The sequence below is a fragment of the Salvia splendens genome, chromosome 11 (assembly GCF_004379255.2).
Source record: "Salvia splendens isolate huo1 chromosome 11, SspV2, whole genome shotgun sequence".
Taxonomy (NCBI): Eukaryota; Viridiplantae; Streptophyta; class Magnoliopsida; order Lamiales; family Lamiaceae; genus Salvia; species Salvia splendens.
The window spans coordinates 34,852,492-34,873,484 of record NC_056042.1 but is presented as its reverse complement, the minus strand read 5'-3'; the positions used below and the strand labels follow the sequence as shown (position 1 = coordinate 34,873,484).

General features: G+C 36.9%; 1 protein-coding gene, 1 non-coding gene and 1 pseudogene across 2 annotated transcripts; 2 read left to right on the top strand and 1 right to left on the bottom strand.

Moving 5' to 3' along the window:
* Positions 1-705: 705 nt before the first annotated feature.
* On the bottom strand, positions 706-776 carry TRNAG-GCC. Its single transcript has one exon. It is a non-coding gene; the product is annotated as a tRNA-Gly (tRNA).
* Positions 777-5,448: 4,672 nt separating this feature from the next.
* On the top strand, positions 5,449-7,957 carry LOC121754880 (annotated as a pseudogene).
* Positions 7,958-8,878: 921 nt separating this feature from the next.
* Positions 8,879-9,859, top strand: LOC121753789. The gene is made up of 3 exons (XM_042149046.1): positions 8,879-9,048; positions 9,404-9,483; positions 9,551-9,859. Exons 1-3 carry the CDS (start codon positions 8,923-8,925, stop codon positions 9,702-9,704), a joined length of 360 nt encoding a protein of 119 aa, XP_042004980.1. The 5' UTR covers positions 8,879-8,922; the 3' UTR covers positions 9,705-9,859.
* The last annotated feature ends 11,134 nt before the right edge of the window (positions 9,860-20,993 follow it).

The following is a 20,993-nucleotide window of genomic DNA, read 5'->3' as shown; positions in this document are numbered from 1 at the left end:
ACGGGTGGACACCCGAGCCTAGAGCGAGGTCGAGTGGCCCCTCCCAAACTCGGACTCCTCCTATTCGCGGTGTCCGCACACCGTACACTCCGGCGGAGATGGAGCAATTGTTCAAAGCGTTCTTGTCAATCTCCGAAGATCCGGAGATTAGCACGAACCAATCCGACGATCATTATTGGTGGAGCATCTGTCGCCGGTACAATGAAAACCGGCCGGCTGGAACAATCGAGCGCAACGAGGGCATTTTTACGCTTAAATTGTGTAATTTTTATTTTTTAGTAGTTTAATTATGTAGTTTTTATTTTTTTAGGATTTTAATTATGTAATTATGTATTTTTTAGGATTTTAATTATGAAAAAAACTAAAGCATATGGTTTTGACAACTTATTTGTGCTATGAATATTTTGAAGATATTGTCTACTTAGAGGGATAAAAGGATTAAAAATAAATAAAGTAGTAGTAGAATATACAAGAAATAAATTTATTGAGGTAATTTGTCTCAACATATACAAATTGGGTGGACAAAAAAACTAAAACATATGGTGAAGTTCTAAATTATGTAGAAAAGGAATGACTAAATTAGTTCAACAAAATTATTGAAATAGTGTGAATAAAAAGTGCTCAGACAGAATTTACATTTCTGCAGAATTATCAGAAATTAGGATTAACCCAATAATCCTTCAAATAATCATCATAGCACTTTTGTGCACCAGCCGGGAATCGAACCCGGATCTGTACCGTGGCAGGGTACTATTCTACCACTAGACCACTGGTGCTTGTGGTCATAGTGTTTCTCTATGTCTCATTTGTAGACTCCCGTATGTTCGACAAGATCAAGATTAAGGTCATCCACAACGCTGTCATTAAACCGTCCCTTAAATTACTATTTACGGGCCCCACTCTACTTTTTTACTTCATCTCTTAACCAAGGGACGGAACCTACAACCATCTGTCTCTTAAATTACTATTCATTCAATTTCATTTTTTTATTTTTATTTCCAACTAAATTCAATAAAAAAGAAGTTATGAGTATATAAGAGGTTACGACCTCCATGCATCGTTTATTATTTCACATGGTTTCAAATGGATGTACGCAGCCGAAGCATAATGATGCATGAGAGAACATGAACCTTCTTCATACATATCATACTGCCAAGTTGTTACCAAGAATCAATCTATTACATTTTTAGTGAATACAACAATAATTTACAGTACTTTTTTGTACTAATATGTAGTAGGAGTACTACCATTTTGTTGGTCTTCATACGCCCAGCCCAATATGCATAAACATGAGTTCATAATTTTTGTATTGTTTCAATTATTTATAACCTTAATTAATAAGTGTAACTATGCCACGTGCTAACAAATAAAAACTACTTGATTTTATTGAATTTAGACAATAGCCTACCAAAATTTATCATAATTTAATAGATTCAACAAGTAGATCAAAGGACTTCAAACGAACTTGAGGTACTCATACTAACATCAGGCTCGAATTAAGTTAGACTGCTACAAACCAACACAATGATGACCAATTAGTTGGACTATTTAAATTTTACTAATAGTACTCCAGGCTCAAGCTATGGCATTTCGGGCTTGTTTCGTATTCCTCCGTTGATTTAAAGACTCGCATTGGTTTGGAGTGTGTTCCGAGAATGAAGACAAAAGCTAGTTAGTGAAATGTGTATTTTACTTTTATATATTAGTTTTATAACAAAATATGATTATAATTTTTTAATTGATAATGAAATCCACTCACTACAAAAAAAAGCGTAAAATAGTAACGGAATTAGTGACGACATCCAATAGCTCAACAACTAGTGACAGAATTAGTAACTCAAAAGTGTCAGTAACTAATTAGTGACAGATTACTCCGTCATTAATGCGAAGCAGTCGCCTATGGTTTCCGTCATAGTAACTTTCATGACGGAAAATCCGTCGCTAAAACTTTTTACTGACATGTTTATTAATGACGGATCTGCCGAAACTTGATCTGTCACTAATTTATTAAGCGAAGAAATTTCACTGTTTAGTGACGGATTCGCCACTTTTTTTATGGTGACTTAATTAGAATGGAAAAAAAGTTTTAAAAATGAAAATTTTATTATGGATGTTAAAAATGACCATACGAAACATTATTTGTAGACTATTCACAAAGACATAAACAAACTACAATAAAACTCTATTTAGAACTACAGAAGATTATTCTCATATATTGAATATCTCATTTGCTATATCGGACATGCTTGTTTCTAGATTTATTACAAAATTCCTATAAAAAATAAGACTATATATCCAACTTTTCAAGGTCAAAGTTTCTAAGAAATCAGTCCTTTTGTTCGAAAAGTATAGGCCACTATTTTTTGTAACCAAGGTATAGTCTGCTTTTTGCATTAAATGTGCAATTTTTCTCGATTGATATCCATTGATGTTCTTTAATTGACACTGACAAATCATGATTTTCTATTGAACAAGATAATTGAGGTCCCATTCAACAGTCTAGTACACTAAGAGCACCCGCAACGCGGGCCGTGGGCATTCCGCGTTTCGTTCCTTCGGAACGAAACCGTAGCGGAACGCGTTGCGGCGCTGCGTTTCGTCGCGGTTCCGTTCCCATGCCGTCCCGGGTGCCGTCGGCACGAGACGCGGCACGGTCCGTGCCGCCACGCGCTTCGGCGACGTGGCTCGCCCTGCGTCGTGCGTGACGCCCACTCGCCGGCCCGCGAGTGGGCGTCGTCACGCTGACGCAATAAATTCATTTTTTTTTTTAAATGAATTTTTAAAAAAATATTTTTTATTTATAAAAATTGTTTTTTATATTTAAAAACAATTTTTACAAATAAATGAATACTAGAAATTCGTATTAGCCCATATATATTTGATGGGCTTGCGAATTTATGAAACTCATTCTTGGTTATCTCTATTTTATAGAGACATCCTTGAATGTTTTATGTTCCACTTTCGATGTGGGACAAACTCATTCTTGGTTATCTCTATTTTATAGAGACATCCTTGAATGTTTTATGTTCCACTTTCGATGTGGGACAAACTCATTCTTGGTTGTCTCTATTTTATAGAGACATCCTTGAATGTTTTATGTTTCACTTTCGATGTGGGACAAACTCATTCTTGGTTGTCTCTATAAAATTGTATTTTAAATTATGTCATTTTTTATTTTTTTAGGATTTTAATTATGTCTTTTTCTATTTTTTTGAATTTTAAGTTGTAATGTTATTTTAATTTTAATGAAGTGTGTTTGTTTTAATTGAATTGGGTTGGAAATAAAAATAAAATATGAAATTGAATGAATAGTAATTTAAGGAACGGTTAAGGAACGGTTAAGGAACGGAGGGTTGCAGGTTCCGTTCCTTAGTTAAGGAATGGAGTAAAAAAGTACAGTGGGGCCCTCAAATAGTGGTTTAAGGAACGGTATAGGAACAGCGTTGTGGATGGCCTAAGGGCGTGTTCACTTTCTTTGACGGAAAAGAAACAGAAATAAATCCGATCTGATTTATATGTGTAGGGCCCACATAATTGAAACTAAAATGCAATATTCGGTGTGCAAGATATAAACACAGTTTTGACATCAAATAATTTATTTCTTTATGTCTTCCGACGAAAATGACCCCTTAAAATTCCCACATTTACATAAGCCAAATAATCCATTTTCTAATACAGGCGCCGCCGTGCAAGGCGGCAGAAAATCGAGCGAGAAGAGAGGGCGTCTAGGCAGGCGATGGCGGCGGGCAGAATCAGCCGTGTCGGAGCCAGCAGCCGGGAATCGCCGAGTGGGAAGGTGGAGGTGGTGTCGCGAAGACTAGTGATGGCAACGGTGTTGAGTAACTGCGAGAAAGAGGAGAGAAACAACTGAGTGTGGTTTCTGATTTTTTGGAATTTTGAAGAAAGAAGATAGAGATGAAATGCTCACCTCTATCGATCGACCTTGGCGCAAAATGCAGTACAACTTCCACCGACGGGACAGCGGAGCTAGAGCTGAAGGGATTTTCAGGTTGGGGAAAATTGGGGGAAAGTGACCTCTACTAATTTTGTGTGGGTGGAACGAAAATGAGGGGGGTAAAATGGTATTTTTGCCTTCAATTCTGGATGTAAGCAGCTTCACCAGATTTAAAAACCACCTTAGAGTAGAGTTTTTAAATTGGCTAATTCATGGCTAAATAGTGCGGGCCTAGGCTTTTTCTACGGCCAGCAAGTTATAAAATTGTGAAGGTGAACGCAAGGATTTCCAAATAATTAACCTCAATTCTTGCTATATCTAAGAAAGTGAACACACCCTAAATATATTCTCCAACTACTTGTAAATGAAAGATAATCATGGGGCAGAGAGAATATATTGCTAAACTACAAAGCTTTTAAAATGTACTCCACAGTTTAATGCAAAAATTGGTTTATTCGTATATCAAATTATTTGGAAAACCTAGTAGTATTATTATATGTCATGCGATTTTATAAATTATACTATGTCATAGTATTAAGGATCACGCTTACATGATACTCCCTCCGTCCCCGAATAAGAGTCGCTAATTTCCATTTTGGGCCGTCCCCCATTAAGAGTCACTCTTCATTTTTACCATAAATGGTAGTAGGCCCCACATTCCACTAACTCACTTCACTTACATTTTATTATAGAACCAATATAAAAATGTGGGTCTCACATTCCACTAACTTTTTCAACCAACTTTTCTCTACATTTCTTAAAACTCGTGCCCGGTCAAAGAGCGACTCCTATTAAGGGATAGAGGGAGTATCACTTACTATTATTTTCTTTGTATTTATCGAAATAAAATGTCAACTACTAGAATTTATCAATATTTTGTTAAACAAGTCTTATTTTAGGAAAGCATGCATATATCCAAATACAAATTTCAAAAACAATTTTATAATATGCTATATGAAATAATCGAGAAAATATTACATAAAGCCGTGAAAGCTAAAAATGTACTCCTACTGAATTGTATATTTCCAAACAATATTGCAAAAAATGTACTAATAAATAGTTATTTTTAAAATCGTACGTGTCAAATCGTTATTCGTCCACGTCAACAATCAACTTAACACGTCACTTTCTTCTACTAAATCTATATATTCAGTTAGCTACGACACTGTCTTAATCGAATCTGATCTCCCTCACGCGCCACCGCCTGCCACCGTAGGCACTACGGCGTCGAACCAAAATCGAAACGAAATTGAGCCAATTTAATAAGCTCAGCAGCAATTCGAAGTATCCGATGAACTCAACTGTCAAATTTTGATCACGGTGAAAATCAGAGATGAAACATGAAGAACAAGAGAGGAAAAGAAGAAGATGTTGCTGCCATTGATGGAGAATATTTACAGAGATGAAAAGAACCGAAACTTCACTATGGACTACATTTTGTCAAGTTGTTTTACAATGAACCATGGAATGCCTATATATAGCTAATCAACTAACCGACTAACCGCCTTCCTACCTACTCCACGTCAACCACCTCACCAGGCAATCATGCACCCCCGAATCCCCAATCACAATCGCCGCAGCAGCTGCAATCAAACGAGGATGAATCGCGCCGATTACTATCCCAACCGGCGAAATCCGACGCCTTTTCGATTCAATCTGACGACGTCGACGACGAGGAGGCGGCATACGAGGTGCAACAGAAGATCCTGATCGCCGATTTCGAATTGGATTCGCCCAATTACTCAGGGCCGCCGCCGTTCTCGTGGAAGAAGCTGTGGATGTTCACCGGTCCGGGGTTCCTCATGAGCATAGCGTTTCTGGATCCGGGGAATCTGGAGGGGGATCTTCAGGCCGGCGCCATTGCGGGATACTTACTCACTCCTGTGGCTGCTGATGTGGGCGACGGCGATGGGGCTACTGATTCAGCTGCTGTCGGCGAGGTTAGGGGTGGCGACGGGGCGGCACTTGGCGGAGCTCTGCCGCGATGAGTATCCGGATTGGGCGAGGATTATGCTCTGGTTCATGGCGGAAGTGGCGCTGATTGGGGCTGATATTCAGGAGGTGATCGGAAGCGCGATCGCTATTCAGATTTTAAGCCGAGGGTTTCTTCCCCTCTGGACTGGTGTTCTAATTACTGCTGCTGATTGGTAATTTCTTTTCTCTTTTTTTCAGTAATTTACTCGATTTTTTCAAGTTTTTAAACTGTGTTAAATTGCTAGTATAAAAGTACTCTTGTTTTTTTTGGATTAGTGGTGAGTGCTATGAACATAAATTGAATTCGAGAATGATGAAGTGAGCATAGGAGATTCATGCTGGGTAAATTCAATAACTTTTTGGTCAAATTTTCGAAAAAAACATGAATTTTTTGTCAAACTTTGGCGAAAATTTCCCCAACTTTTTCTTACTATAGCTTTAAATTTGAACTGCATACATTTATGGGTATTTTTGGTGAAATGGCATATTTTGCTGTTTTAGGGAATAGGCAGTTTAGCTAATTTAGTCTTATGTGGAATCCACCATTAAGTTTTCTCTTGTTTCCAATGTCACTAACTTTAGATGTGAGAGGAAATCAAATTCATTTCTGTATAATGGTTACTTTTGAAGTAGAAATTGTTATCTTTATGCCTTTATGCCTAATAAAATGGTTGATGAGAGTGAAAAAGATCCAATTTTGTCCATTTATTGATTTTATTCTACAAGAATATGGAAATTCTTTTGGTCTTAATTTGCAAACCGGTCGAGCAGGATTATTCGGAGTGTTCGTTACACCTGTGTTCAAAAAAAAGAATATGGAAATTTTCTTTCTTTGAAACAAGCAACATTTTTTTTGGCTTTAAAGGATGGTAGTGCTACACATGTTTATCTGTTTGTCTGCTTGGTGATGAGTTGATGGCTGATATGTTTTGGTCTGAAATTACTTCTTGAAAACTATGGAGTGAGGAAGTTGGAAGCTGTGTTTGCAGTTCTCATCACAACTATGGGCGTATCATTTGCTTGGATGTTTGCTGATGCTAAGCCAAGCAGAAAGGAGCTTATATTAGGTTAGATGCTCTATCATAATCTCATTATTTAACGCTGAAATGAGTGAAGACTTTTGAACTGAATAGTCATGCGCTTAACAGGTCTTTTGGTTCCACGGCTTAGTTCAAGAACAATCCGGCAGGCTGTGGGAGTTGTGGGTTGTGAGATAATGCCCCACAATGTCTTTCTGCACTCGTACAATCAAGAAAAATTGACCCAAACAGGAAAGGCCAGGTCCAGGAGGCGCTCACCTATTACTCCATCGAGTCCTCAGCTGCGCTTTTCGTCTCCTTCTTGATCAACCTATGTGTGACAACAGTTTTTGGCAAGGGTTTTAGTGGAAGCAAACAAGCAGAGTATAGTAAATGCAGGAAAGTATCTAGAGGAGAAGTATGGTGGTGGTCTTTTCCCAATTCTCTACATATGGGGCATTGGATTATTGGCAGCCGGGACGAGTAGTACTATAACTGGGACTTATGCTGGACAGTTCATAATGGGTGGCTTTCGCTGAGAGCCTTGATTACTCGAAGCTGTGCTATTGTTCCTACTATAATAGTGGCATTGGATACCTTTTGCTCCACTTTTTCCTGTCCGAAGTCAATGGTCTGTTGATGGGATTCCTCGTCTCGGCTCGGCTGGCACTGCAGCGTACGTTGCTTTTGTGGTATATCTCATTTCGCATACTGACTGTGAGCTGTCTAACTGGCTAAGCCCACTCATTACCAACACACCTCCTTAAATCCACCTTCCATCGCTCCTTGAAGACGAAGGCTTCGTCTACCACGCTCTAACTCATTCCAGATTTGGTTGATCCCAAATGATGAAGTTTTGCACCTTCATCAGTGATGATTATTTGAATACACAAAATGCCAGGAGCTAACTCTAGATTGATTGTGTTGTAATCATAATTCCTCAGTAGATGTAAAGTAGTGCATTTTTCTTCATTCCTAATAAATAAATAAAAACGAGTTTCAAACGCCATTCCATTTTTTACCTTACCAAAATATTCAATTTTCTATTCGAATATGCAACTTGCAGTATGAATCAATTCAATTGTAGATGATGAATGGCACAAATATCTCTATCATCTGACGTACATAACACCACAAATATTTACACCATCCAATTTTTAATTTATAGTCTGACTTTTCTAAAAGATTATCGACAATTTTAAATAAAGCATTGGCTACAAATTTATGCAATATATTATGATAATTTTTTTAACATGATAACGTTTTTGGTAGGCCAATGGCTGCTGGAATCTTGAGCTCTGGACTCTGGTCATTAATCAACATCCAAAAGTTCGGTAAGAAGGAATCGTGTTATTTATTCAAAATTAAATTATCAAAAATTCATAAAACTTGTAAAATTATAGTTAATCTTTTAAATTTAAAATGGATTAGAAAATTCATAGATTTTGGATTTACTGTCAATATTTTATGGTAAAACCTACTTATTTACGCTGCGTGAAATATATTGATTGTGATTTTCAACAAAACGATATTGTTTTATTTATGAATAGACAATCTTATTTAGCTCATTAATGATGATGTTAATATGTAATTTTTTAATTGTCAATCAAATACTATAATTTACAAAAAAAATTTAAAAATAATTTCAAACTGCATAATTTTTTTAAATGGAGACATTTTATAATGTGACAATGTTCATAATTTTTTAGGCAATTTTCCATTTATTCAACATTTATTGATTTTATGCATACGTAAAGAAATAAATAAATAATATTAGCAAATTAGGTCAAATTTGTGTTTGGCTAGGCGACAAGATTTAGTGTTAGTTATTTCAATATATTTTTTCGTGATAAGTCATTTTAAAATAAAGAGACTTGAAAATGATGGCATTAATTTGGTTGATAAATAGGGTGCAATATTGAATTGATACTCATCTATTCTTTGTATTTCGGGTAGCACAAAAAAAGGAAAAAAATGGTAGCTCAGAGTGTGACTAATAAACAGATCGCGCGTTATTGGAATCAGCGACGGAGGTTGGAGGAAGATCATCTCTTCGCCGCCGTCAAGGCCGCCGCTCGCCTCCGCGCTCGGAATCTCTCCGTAACTCTCTCTCTCTCACACACAAATCACACACAAATTTCTTAAAATTCAAACAATACAGGCGGATGGTTAACTGCAATCTGAATTATCTCTCTCTCTATATAGATCTCTCTCTGTAATTTCTCAAAATTGAATCAGTTACATGAGGATGATCACCTGCAATCTGAAGAAATTCTCTCTCTCTCTCTCTCTCTCTCTCTCTCTCTCGCGCGCACACACACACACACTCTGTAAATTCTGAAAGTGCAGTCAGGTTTATAAGAAGATGATTACCTGCAATTTGAAGAAATTATCTCTCTATCACACACACACACACACTGTCGCTGTAGATCTCTCTGAAAATTGAATCATATAGGAGGAGGATTACCTGAGATTCAAGGAGTCCTTAGCGGTGGAGGAGGAGGAGAAGAGTAAATCTGCGGGAGCTAAAGACTGGTAATTAGCTGAAATTGATCTATAATTAGTACAGAGAAATGAATGTGAATGTTGATATGCTATGCAGGTGGACTAAGAGCAAATATGCGTACCTAAACCAGCCAGCGGCGGATCATCCAAGGAGAAGAACCGATCACTTTCATCTTCTTCCTCCTCCTCCTCAGTATTCATTCGCTTTCAAATCTGCTTCTCTTCTCAAATTCATCTCGCCGGCGACCTAGCTACCTCTATCACCTCCGATCCTCATATATGTCCTCTAAATTATATGCATCTTGTTATACTAATTCATATGTATATATGCATCTTCTTATACTAATTCATATGTATATAAGTTGTTTTCCGTGTATATGCAAGTCATGAATCGATTTTTCTTCAATTATCTTGTTAATTTTTAGGGGAAATTATGGTATTTGCAAACTGAAAGATTCATAGAAAAAAAAGAAAAGAATCTTTTGATGAGATTCACTGGATGGATGCATAAGAATTGTTGAAGAGTCTATGTCAATAGAATAAGACATTTGCTGTTATGATACTCATTTGAATTACTATTAAGTTGGATGTGAAATTACTTTAAATCATCAAATTCTAGCTTTTCTCTATTTTCTTATCTTGTGTATTTTTTTTGGTGATACTTAATCATAGAGAATTGTGTCAAATGATATCTTTTCGTGATACTTAAACGACGTTATTTATAAAAATAAAAAGAAAAGTATTTATTTAAAGAAACGATTTTGTTTTTAGCCCCACACAAAATGTCGTTTTAGACATGAATTAGACAATTTCAAAAATTAAAATTTCATGGTTTAATATTCTTTTTCCAAACTTTACTAAACGGATTAAATTTGTCCAAATTTATTACTATTACTTCAGTTATGTAAGACTCAAAGAATGGACAGAATACTAATTATATAGGTATATCAGTGTAGTTGTTTGTACAAATCAAAGGGCGAAACGATATTATACTAGGAGTATGTTTCCTTTATGATTACAAATATTGTATGGTCTATGAAATGAGGTGTGCTACTTGTTATTTGTGATGACCATATATAATAAGTACAGTATTAGTTGATATTTTTTAAGTATCTAGCTATTTGAAATTTGCATTTGATTAATCATATACGTTAAGTCTTGTTTAGTTCAAATTTGATGTCACGCTACCAATTGTTAGGTCATAACTTGGAAATTGATCCTAGTTGTGACTTAAGCAATATAAATATTTAAATCTTAGATAATATAGTTGCTTGCTTTTCTAGAATTACTATTTGTACCAATTGTTGAAGTGGTATTATATATTGTACTGTAGGTTTGTAGTTTAAAAGAAAGAAGAAATCGAATTGTTTTTTTCATTTAGGTTAGGTAACAACTCACATTTTGTTTGCTTGGCGTGCCCCTACAAGAATTGCTGGTTTTGATGTAACCTTTAATTCCTTTTTTTTACAAATAGAAAACTTAAAGAGTAAAAATTCCATCTTGCGCATCGACACACTTCTACCATTAAATTCCATCTTGCGCTAGTTATTTATTGTCAATAATGATCGTCACACTGTGATACGGGAAGCTGATCTCGGGGAAAGCCCGAGACGTCCACTTTTATTCCTCCGTCGATCTCTCGTCGTCGCCGGAATCGTGTTAAGGGAGTGCACCATTAACACAATGTCTCTAGTGGTTTTCGATGGATCCGCGAATTTCTGATGTTTGTAAATGCTGGTAGAAGATAAAGACTACGACACAAAGAATTTACGTGGTTCGATTTACTGAAGTAAATCTACGTCCACGGGAAGAAGGGAGGGCAAGATTGTATTGCTTGATCTGGGATTACAGCTTACAACACAGACTTGCTATATGATCTTTTATCTCTAGAGAGCGAGAGAGTCTAACCCTATCTATCTGATCTAAGTTCTATTTATACATTGAACTAAGATCGTGGCTTGCATCACCACTAATGATGGTTGTGGATGTCGTGGAGGTCATGGCCTAAGATCGTGGATGTAGCGTAGGTCATGGCCTACGATCGTGGCCTGAGTTGACACCACGTGGTAGTGGGTGTGTTGGAAGTTGTGGAAATCCTGTATGGGTCCACTAACTCCTTGTTCGGTCGAATACTGAGACCGAACTGCTTTGGTTGCCGATCTGAGAGTAGAGCTTGATGCCGACCTGAGAGCAGAGCTTGATTGGTTGGCTTTTACCGAGCTGTAGGCTGAGGCCGAACTCTTTGTTCGGTCGAATACTGAGACCGAACTGCTTTGGTAGCCGATCTGAGAGTAGAGCTTGATTGGTTGGCTTGTACCGAGCTGTAGGCTGAGGCCGAACTCTTTGTTAATCCGAACTCATACTCTTCCTTGGGCTTTGGGCTGATGGGCCGTCATTGCTGTTGGGCTTGTTTAGTACGCACCCCATCAGTTTTCGATGGTAACGACAATCTTAATTTTATTTTTTCTATTCGGTAAATAGTGATATCAAATAGATACGCAATCATACTATCATATACTACAACAACTAGTGGAGTATTAGCATTTAGAGGGGAACATAAGCCCCAGTTTATATTGAGAGCATTTATACACTTTAACCGATTATACCTAAGAATTAATTGCTCATTAAATTCCTAGAGAGAGAAACAAATTGGGAAACCGGAAATATTACTACATATCAAAACCTATAAAATTCCACAGGGGATGAAATCTATTGTTAACAAAAATATTGTGCTACATGACTTACCCTGAACATCATACGTGATTATCGTTACCGTTAATTTAGTCCATGTTAGCATTAGTTTTTTAATTTTATTCACTTAGTTTGATTCTAATATGATAAAAATTATCATTGATACTAGGCTATTGGTCCTTAAAATCACAACTTTAGCAAAAATTTGACATTTCCCACAAACTTAAAACTTGATTGCAAAAATCATGAACTTATACAGTGTAGTGAATTTCCCACAACTTGAAATTTCAACGAATTTGGAATTGTTTTTAAAAGTCAAGTAGCGCTCAAAACAACGTTGTTTACCTCTATTAAAACCGACAACATTTCTTATGTTTACCACTTTGATACAAGGTGTAAGCTCATAATATTAGCAATCAAATTTTAAGTTAGTGAGAAATATCAGCATTAGTCGAATATATGGACCATTACGCCTTGATATTATTAAGAGTAAAGACCAAATGTAGTCCCAAACATATGGTCGTTTTACGAATTTGGTCCTGAACATTATCTTTTTGATTATTTGGTCTCTCACAAATGAACTCGGACCAGGATCAGTCCTAAATCAACGACATTTACGCAGGTTTTGACCAAATTAACCATTTTAATTAATATTTTTAATTAATTCGGAAAAATGAATTTTTTTTTGTAAAAACCACATAAAATAACCAACGACGAACACTTTCTTCTTCGTTCTGCCTCCCTCTCTTCAGCGACAAACAGAGGGTCCGGCGTCCGACGACGACTGCAGTTCGTGAATAGTTATGAAGCGTTCTTTGTACAACAGAGAGTCCGACGAGAGTGGCGGTGGTCGCAACCTTCGATTCCGGTACGAATGTTGCAATTGCAAGAAACTTGCTTCACTCTGAATCGTGAGAAGCAATGTCAAACCGAGTAAAGGGAAGCTCTACTTTGTTTGTGAGAGAAAAGATTGTTAATTTTTTAGGTCGTGCGAGCCAATCGACTCAATCGAGGACGACGACGATGTCGCGACCTCTTCACCGTCGTCGGGTGAGACCGAAACTGATCGTTTAGACTTGATTTTGACAGCAATCGAAGAGAACAATCAGGCCATGAAGAAATTACGCGGTGTTTTTATGTATGAATTAGGGTTTTTTGTTGTAATGCTTGTTTGTATTTTCCAGTTGAGGCGGTGGGGGTTGCAGCGGGTTTTGAAGAGGTGGGGGTTGCAGCTGGTTTTGAGGCGGCGGGGGGTTGCGTCTGGCCGTCGTCGGAGCGGGACTTCTTTGGGAAAATGAACAAGAATTTCTATGAAGGAGTCGCCGTTTTCTATTGGCTGAGTCAGGAACTTTTGATATTGAAAAAGTTTTATTTTGTAGTATTTGTCTTAATATATTATGTTTCTTCCAATTTTTGCTAATCGATATTAAGAACTTAATTTGGTATAACTAATTATAATTAGTAATTTAATTTGGTTAAATTCGAATTACAATGCAATCACCGTTTAACGTCGCCGTTGATTTAGGACTGATTCTGGTCCGAGTTCATTTGTGAGGGACCGAATAATCAAAAAGATAATGTTCATGACCAAATTCGTAAAACGTCCATATATTTGGAACCACATTTGGCCTTTACTCTATTATTAAAGTTGACACAAAAATCAGTTATTCATTTTCTATATTAGTTTTAAATCAAAATTCAATTTATTCATTTACTGTATAAAACTATTTATTTCTATACTGCCTCATTTCATCTTAATGGGCTTCCTTGATTCCACTAAAACCCAATAGTTTTCAATAAGTTCGTTGAGCGCTTGCTTGATTTCTTGGCCCATATCGTTGTAAGACTAATCGTCACGCATGAAAACTATTGACAATACTCAATAACAAAATATTTTCGATTAAATTAAATATGAAGTTGAAAAAAGTAAAGGGACACACTATTCAAATTTCAAACACATTTAACTATTGAAATTCACACGTGGCGGGACACAAATTCAATTTGCCACAAATGATTCTTTGTTACATTTATATATAGTACTTACTATATAACCATGTTTTTGTGGCTTAATTGTGCCTTTTCTTTTGTAAAATGAGAAATCGAATCTCAATTTTCTAAGGGTAAACTGCTTTAAAAGTCATTAACTTTTGTCAAATTCCGGTTTTTCCCTCGAACTAAAAAATTGGTGTGTAATGTCACGAACTTTATAATCCATTGTCGTTTTCCCATTTCCGACTATGAAGCTAGTTGACGAGTCTTTTTCAGCTGATATGACTGCCAAGTATGTGTTGAGTAGATGAGGCGGATAATAAATTTTAAGTTGACTTTGCCATATCATCAACCTACCACTCCCCCTCCCTACTCTCTTACTCCTCTTCCTCTTCCACCAAACCGTCCTCCCTTGCCACCACCACCACCTAGCCCTCTACCAGAACCTCCCCCGAGCCCACCACTAGCTCCACCGCCGCTACCAGCCCACTACCAGAACCTCCCACAAGTCCACCACCAACTCCGCCCCCGCCACCTAGCCCTCCACCACCGCCGCCAAGGCCACCTCCACCACCAAGCCCTCCGTCTCCACCAAACGTGTCCTTCTCAAGCCTCCTACCATCAGCAATCTGCAAAGCAAACAACCCCACCAACAACATCAGAGCAGCGAAGCTTTCCTTTTTCCGACCCCCTCTTTCCCGTTTCCCACTTTCTTCAAATTCCGGCAGCGAAGCTTCCTCCGCCGGCGACAGAGGCGGCTTCAGAGCTGGGATTCATCAAATCCAAATCTTTGTAAAAGCTCCTGCTCAATCTCCCCTCCCTCAAAGCTGCACCCTCGCTCACCACTAGGGATGTCAATCGGGCCAGCCCACCGGGTTTCGGGCCAACCCTATTCGGGTTGCGGGTCAATCGGATGCGGGCTAATCGGGCTGTTATTTTTCCGGGTTATAAAAGTTCAACCCTAACCCTAAAAGCTCGGGTTTCGGGCTAGCCCATCGGGTTAATCGGGTTGCTATCGATAAAATTAACATGCGATCAATCCAATAAATAATGGTGAAAATTAGTTATTTTTATAAAATGTAAAATATTTAATTATTATAAATTTGAGATATATGCTTAAACTCAAACATAAACATGATCAAATACTAATATTTGAGATTTATGCAAAATAAAACATAAACAAGAAATTTTAAAGCATGTTGAGAAATTTAAATATTTTTTTTTGAATTTGAAGTTTCTAATTCATTTATCTATTATTATATTAATAAAAACTTAATATATAATTTATATATTTAATATATAAAATGGAAAGTTATTTTTTCAGTAATCTATATTATAAAATAATCAATGAAGTGTCGAATTAGAGTAAAACAAATAGAACAATATAAATTTTATCGGGTTTCCGGGCCAGCCCATCGGGTTTTCGGGTCTGGCCCTAACGGGTTGGGGGTTAATCGGGCTGTAATTTTATCGGGCTAGAAATTTTCAGCCCTAACCCTATAAATTTGGCGAGCTATTCGGGTCAGCCCACGGGTTGCGGGCTAAATTGACATCCCTACTCACCACCCTCTTCGCAACCACTTCCTCCGGCAGCACCGCCACCGGTTATGCCGGAAAATTTTTACCAACACAAATGGGTCTACACAAACACCAATTTTTTAGTTCACGGAAAAAATCAAAATTTGGCAAAAGTTCATGACTTTTAAAGCAAGTTTACCAATTTTCTAATTTAAGAATGAGAACAATTCAAGACAAAGCCGAAAAGGAACAAAGAAGTAGGTTCTTAAAAACCAAAAATGAAGAAAGAAGTACTTACTCCAAGTTCTTAAAAGTTTAGAATATAAATTTATGGTAAAGATTGATATCTAGGAAAAAGTGTTACTACCTTCGTCCCTGAAAATTTGTCCCATTTCACTTTTTATTATTTTTGGTAGTGGACCACATATTCCAATAACTCATTCCCATTACATTTCTTAAAACTCGTGACGGATCAGAGTGAGACAAATTTTTTGGGACGGAGGTAGTATCTGACAAAAATAATTCTACAAACTTTATATATTTAAAAATATATAGTAGTACTTAGTAATTAAAAAAGAGGAAAAGCTATTACTCCTTTCTGGTCAAATTAATTTGGTGTAAAACATATATTAGTTAGTAATTAAAAAAGAGGAAAAACTATTACTCCTTTCTGGTCAAATTAATTTGGTATCTCAATGCAATGCATGAAATTTATTTAGTTTACTTCTTTTGCGGCATTATTTTTGTCTTCTTCAATTTTTCCTTTTTTACTTTAATCTTTTCTGTCCATATCAGCAGTGACAAAGCAAACATATTCTGTTTGAGTGGGCTCTTATTTGACAGCCATTTGAATTATTTTTGAAGATGAAATATTTTGAGTATGATAAATTATTTGAAAATAAAAGTACCTTAATCAATTTTTATTTATATACTACTACGATATATTTATTGGACATGTTCTTTTAAGTTATTTCTCTATATGATCCGGCAATAACGATCAACTTCACTACTACAGTGAAAAGAAATTAAGATTCTTAGTGCATCCACAACTGTGCTCTTGCCAGCGGCACGATTGTGGGCCCGAGCAGTACTATTCATGCCTGCTCTCTGGCATGAGCACAACACCCACAACTGTGCTCTTCCGCAAGGACGAGCACAATTAATTTAATATTCAATTAAACATAAACATTTCCATAATACTAAAATTCATTAAAAAATCACAATAAATATTACAAAATACAAATAAAATAAAAAAGACATAATTAAAATCCATAAAAATTAAAAATTACATAATTAAAATACTAAAAAAATAAAAATTACATAATTATTGGCTAATATTACCCGAGGAAGACTACTCATCCGGCGGCAACAACCCCAATTGTTTTTGGAGACCCACTATCATGCCCTCGTGCGTTTGAAGTTGCGTGGGGGTCATAGTTGACCTATCGGCCATATTGAGTTGGGCCAAAAAGGCCCACAACGAGTTGTTCGGGGGTGGAGGTGGAACATAGGGTGCGGGTTCGGGGGCGGGAGCCGATGGAGTCGCGGAGCGCCGGCGCTCGGCCGCCGCCTTCTTCCTTCCTTGCGGTCGGCGTTGGGAACCGCTTGGTCCGGCGTCGGGGCTACCCAAGTTAGCTCCGGCGAGTTGGCTAGCCACTTCTTCGGAGCCGGAGTAGGATAGGGATACCGACCTTGACCGTTTGGAGGAGCCGCTAGAGGAGGATGTTACGCCTCCCAGATACCTCGGGTGGAACCGCGTTTCTTGCCAAACGTTGAGGTACTTGAACGACTTACCGTTCATGGATTGGTATGTGCTCAGCGCCGCAGTGATGATGTCGACCTCGCTCCGGCCGCTCCCGGCATTCCGCGACCCCTGGAGGAAATAGCCATTGAACTTGCCAATTTCGTCGTTGGCTCGGCCGATGCAGTTGCGCACCATACTCTCGTTGCGCTCGATCGTTCCCCGGCGGCCGGTTTGCATTGTACCGGCGAGATACGCGCCACCAAAAGTGATCGCCCGATTGGTTCGTGCCAACCGCCGCATCTTCGGAGATTTCGAAGTACGCCTTGAACAATTTATCCATCTCCGCCGACGTGTACGGTGTGCGGACACCGCTGCCGCGAGTAGGAGCTTGCGGAGGTTGGGAGGGGGCGGTCGGCCTAGGCTCCGGTGTCCACCCGTATCGTCCTTCGGATGCACCTTGGTCTTTGATTGGGTATGGACGGTAGCCACCCAGAACGGCCGAATCTTGGGTTTGAGGAAGGGCCGAATATTCCGTTTCCGGACTAGGAAACGGTTGTGAACCGAACCATTCGGGGTTCCAACCGTGGGAGCCCGTAGGGTTATCGCCTTGGCCGGACATAGTGATGTTGTAGGGTATGAGAGAATAAAGATGAAAATGGATATGAGAGATTGAAGATGAGAATGGAGATGAGAGAATGATGATGAGAGAATTGGATGGTTGTGATGATCTGCATTATTATACTATAATGGTGCATTATTAATCGGTATGCATTATTCAACTGAAAATCTGCATTATTACACTATAATGGTGCATTATTAGTCGGTGTGCATTATTCAACTAAAAATCTGCATTATTAAATGACACGTGGCATCAATCTAAACGTCAGATGACAAAATCGTGGGGATGAGATTAAAAAGAACAATAGAACAAAAGATACAAAAAGGAAATGAATACATCCCATTCATGTCAACTACACATATAATGTCAATTACATATACAATTCATGTCAACTATACACATATAATGTCAACTATACACATATAATGTCAACTATAAGTTGTTGACATTTGATGTGCAGACTATTGACATTTGATGTGCAGGCTATTGATGATAATACCCCCGAATTGACATAATCTATTTGCAGTTGACATTTCGAAAATATTGTAGATGAGTGACTGAAAATGCATCTCAATTCTCAATTAAGCTAAAAAATCTCAACCTAACACGACCACATATATATCAATCTAACCGTCGGATGACAAAATCATGGAGCTGAGATTAAAAAGAACAATAGAACAAAAGATACAAAAAGGAAATGAATACATCCCCATATATATATATATATATATATATATATATATATATATGAAAATGATCAATACAAAACTTGATCTCAATACAAAATCCAGACCAAATCCTGACCATGAGATTTGACAATCCAATGGTCAATAATTAAACAAAAACACGGAGGGTCATTGTATAGCAGTTTTAGGTCATATTATAAACTTTGGGTTTGAGGTCATGTTAAGATCATTTCATGTCATCCTTACTATAATGACGTAAAAATAAGCTTACAATGACCTAAAAATGACTTTTGTATGCTTGGTTCTGCATTTTTGTATTAAGAATGGTTTTGCATGGATCAAAACCCTATATATATATATATATATATATATATATAAGCACCATTATAGTGTAATAATGCAGATTTTCAGTTGAATAATGCACACCGACTAATAATGCACCATTATAGTGTAATAATGCAGATCATCACAACCATCCAATTCAAGGATCCAAGGGATGTGATTAAAAAAAGCTTGACATTATATGTGTGTAGTTGACAAAAAATGATTTTAAAAAAATTAAAAAAAATATTTATTGAATAAAATGTAGTATGAAATTACCATTATGCCCTTTCGTAAATTCTGGACCATTCATTTAATAAAAATGAGTGGCTGATAATGCATCTCAATTCTCAGTTAGGCTAAAAAATCTCAATTGACCACCACTCTATATATATATATATATATAGGGGAGCGTTATTCTCCTTTTCACATCTTAGATCTTTTTTCCTTCTTAATATTACGCGTTAGATCTAAGGCATCAACGGATCAGATTGATTCTATAAAACTGGTTCCGTGTTGCATTATAGAAGGTGGTTGTATGCATTACAGGGTTATTATTGACATTTGACGGAAAAGTAACTGCCACATTTTGGTATCTGCGAATAATGCACCACATGGTCACGAGTAATGCATATAATTGACTATATAATGCACAATATGTGAACTGCAATGCATACGAATAAGATGTACCATGTTATGATGTTTGACACACGTTTCTTGTTTCCCCTAAGGGTTTAATAAGCTTAGGGGCTAGGGTATAGTACGTAGACATTACTAACAAATTGTTGTTATTGGAATATACGTATGTGCATTATTTGGTTTAGGTAGTGCATTATGTAGCTGTTAATTGTCATTATCTCAGTATATTATGCATTATTAGAGGTATTGTGTATATGGGTTAATCAACGGATTGAAGATTACATACGTGCATTTAGTAATGTCTACGTACTATACCCTAGCCCCTAAGCTTATTAAACCCTTAGGGGAAACAAGAAACGTGTGTCAAACATCATAACATGGTACATCTTATTCGTATGCATTGCAGTTCACATATTGTGCATTATGTAGTTAATAACATCCATTACTCGTGACAATTTGGTGAATTATTCGTATCGTTTATAATTTGTTATTAATGCGTACGTACTATACCCTAGCCCCTAAGCTTATTAAACCCTTAGGGGAAACAAGAAACGTGTGTCAAACATCATAACACAGCACATCTTGTTCGTATGCATTGCAGTTCACAAATTGTGCATTATATAGTCAATTATATTCATTACTCGTTACCATGTGAAGATTACATACATGTCTACGTACTATACCCTAGCCCCTAAGCTTATTAAACCCTTAGGGAAACAAGAAACGTGTGTCAAACATCATAACACAACACATCTTGTTCGTATGCATTGCAGTTCACATATTGTGCATTATATAGGCAATTATATGCATTACTCGTGACCATGTGGTGCATTATTCGTAGCGGTTTCCAGCCATTATTAGATTACTATTGTACCCTCATAATGCACAAAATAGGACAAATAATGCAACACATGATTAATTACCCAATGTTGATCTTGACCGTCCATTTCTCTAATCTAATGGCTGATATTAAGAAGGAAATATAGGAAAAGGAAATATAGGAAAAGGAAATGAATACATCCCTATATATATATATATATATATATATATATATATATATAGGGTTGTGATCAATTGAGATTTTTTAGCCTAATTGAGAATTGAGATGCATTATTAGCCACTCATTTTTATTAAATGAGTGGTCCAGAATTTACCACATGGAAAATATTTTTACATTAATTAATTGTGAAAGGGCAGAATGGTAATTTCATCATACATTTTATTTAATAAATATTTTTTTATTTTTTTAAAAAAATTAATTTTTTTTTCGATTTTTTTATTTTTTTTTATTTTTATTTTTTTGTCAACTACATATACAATTCATGTCAACTAC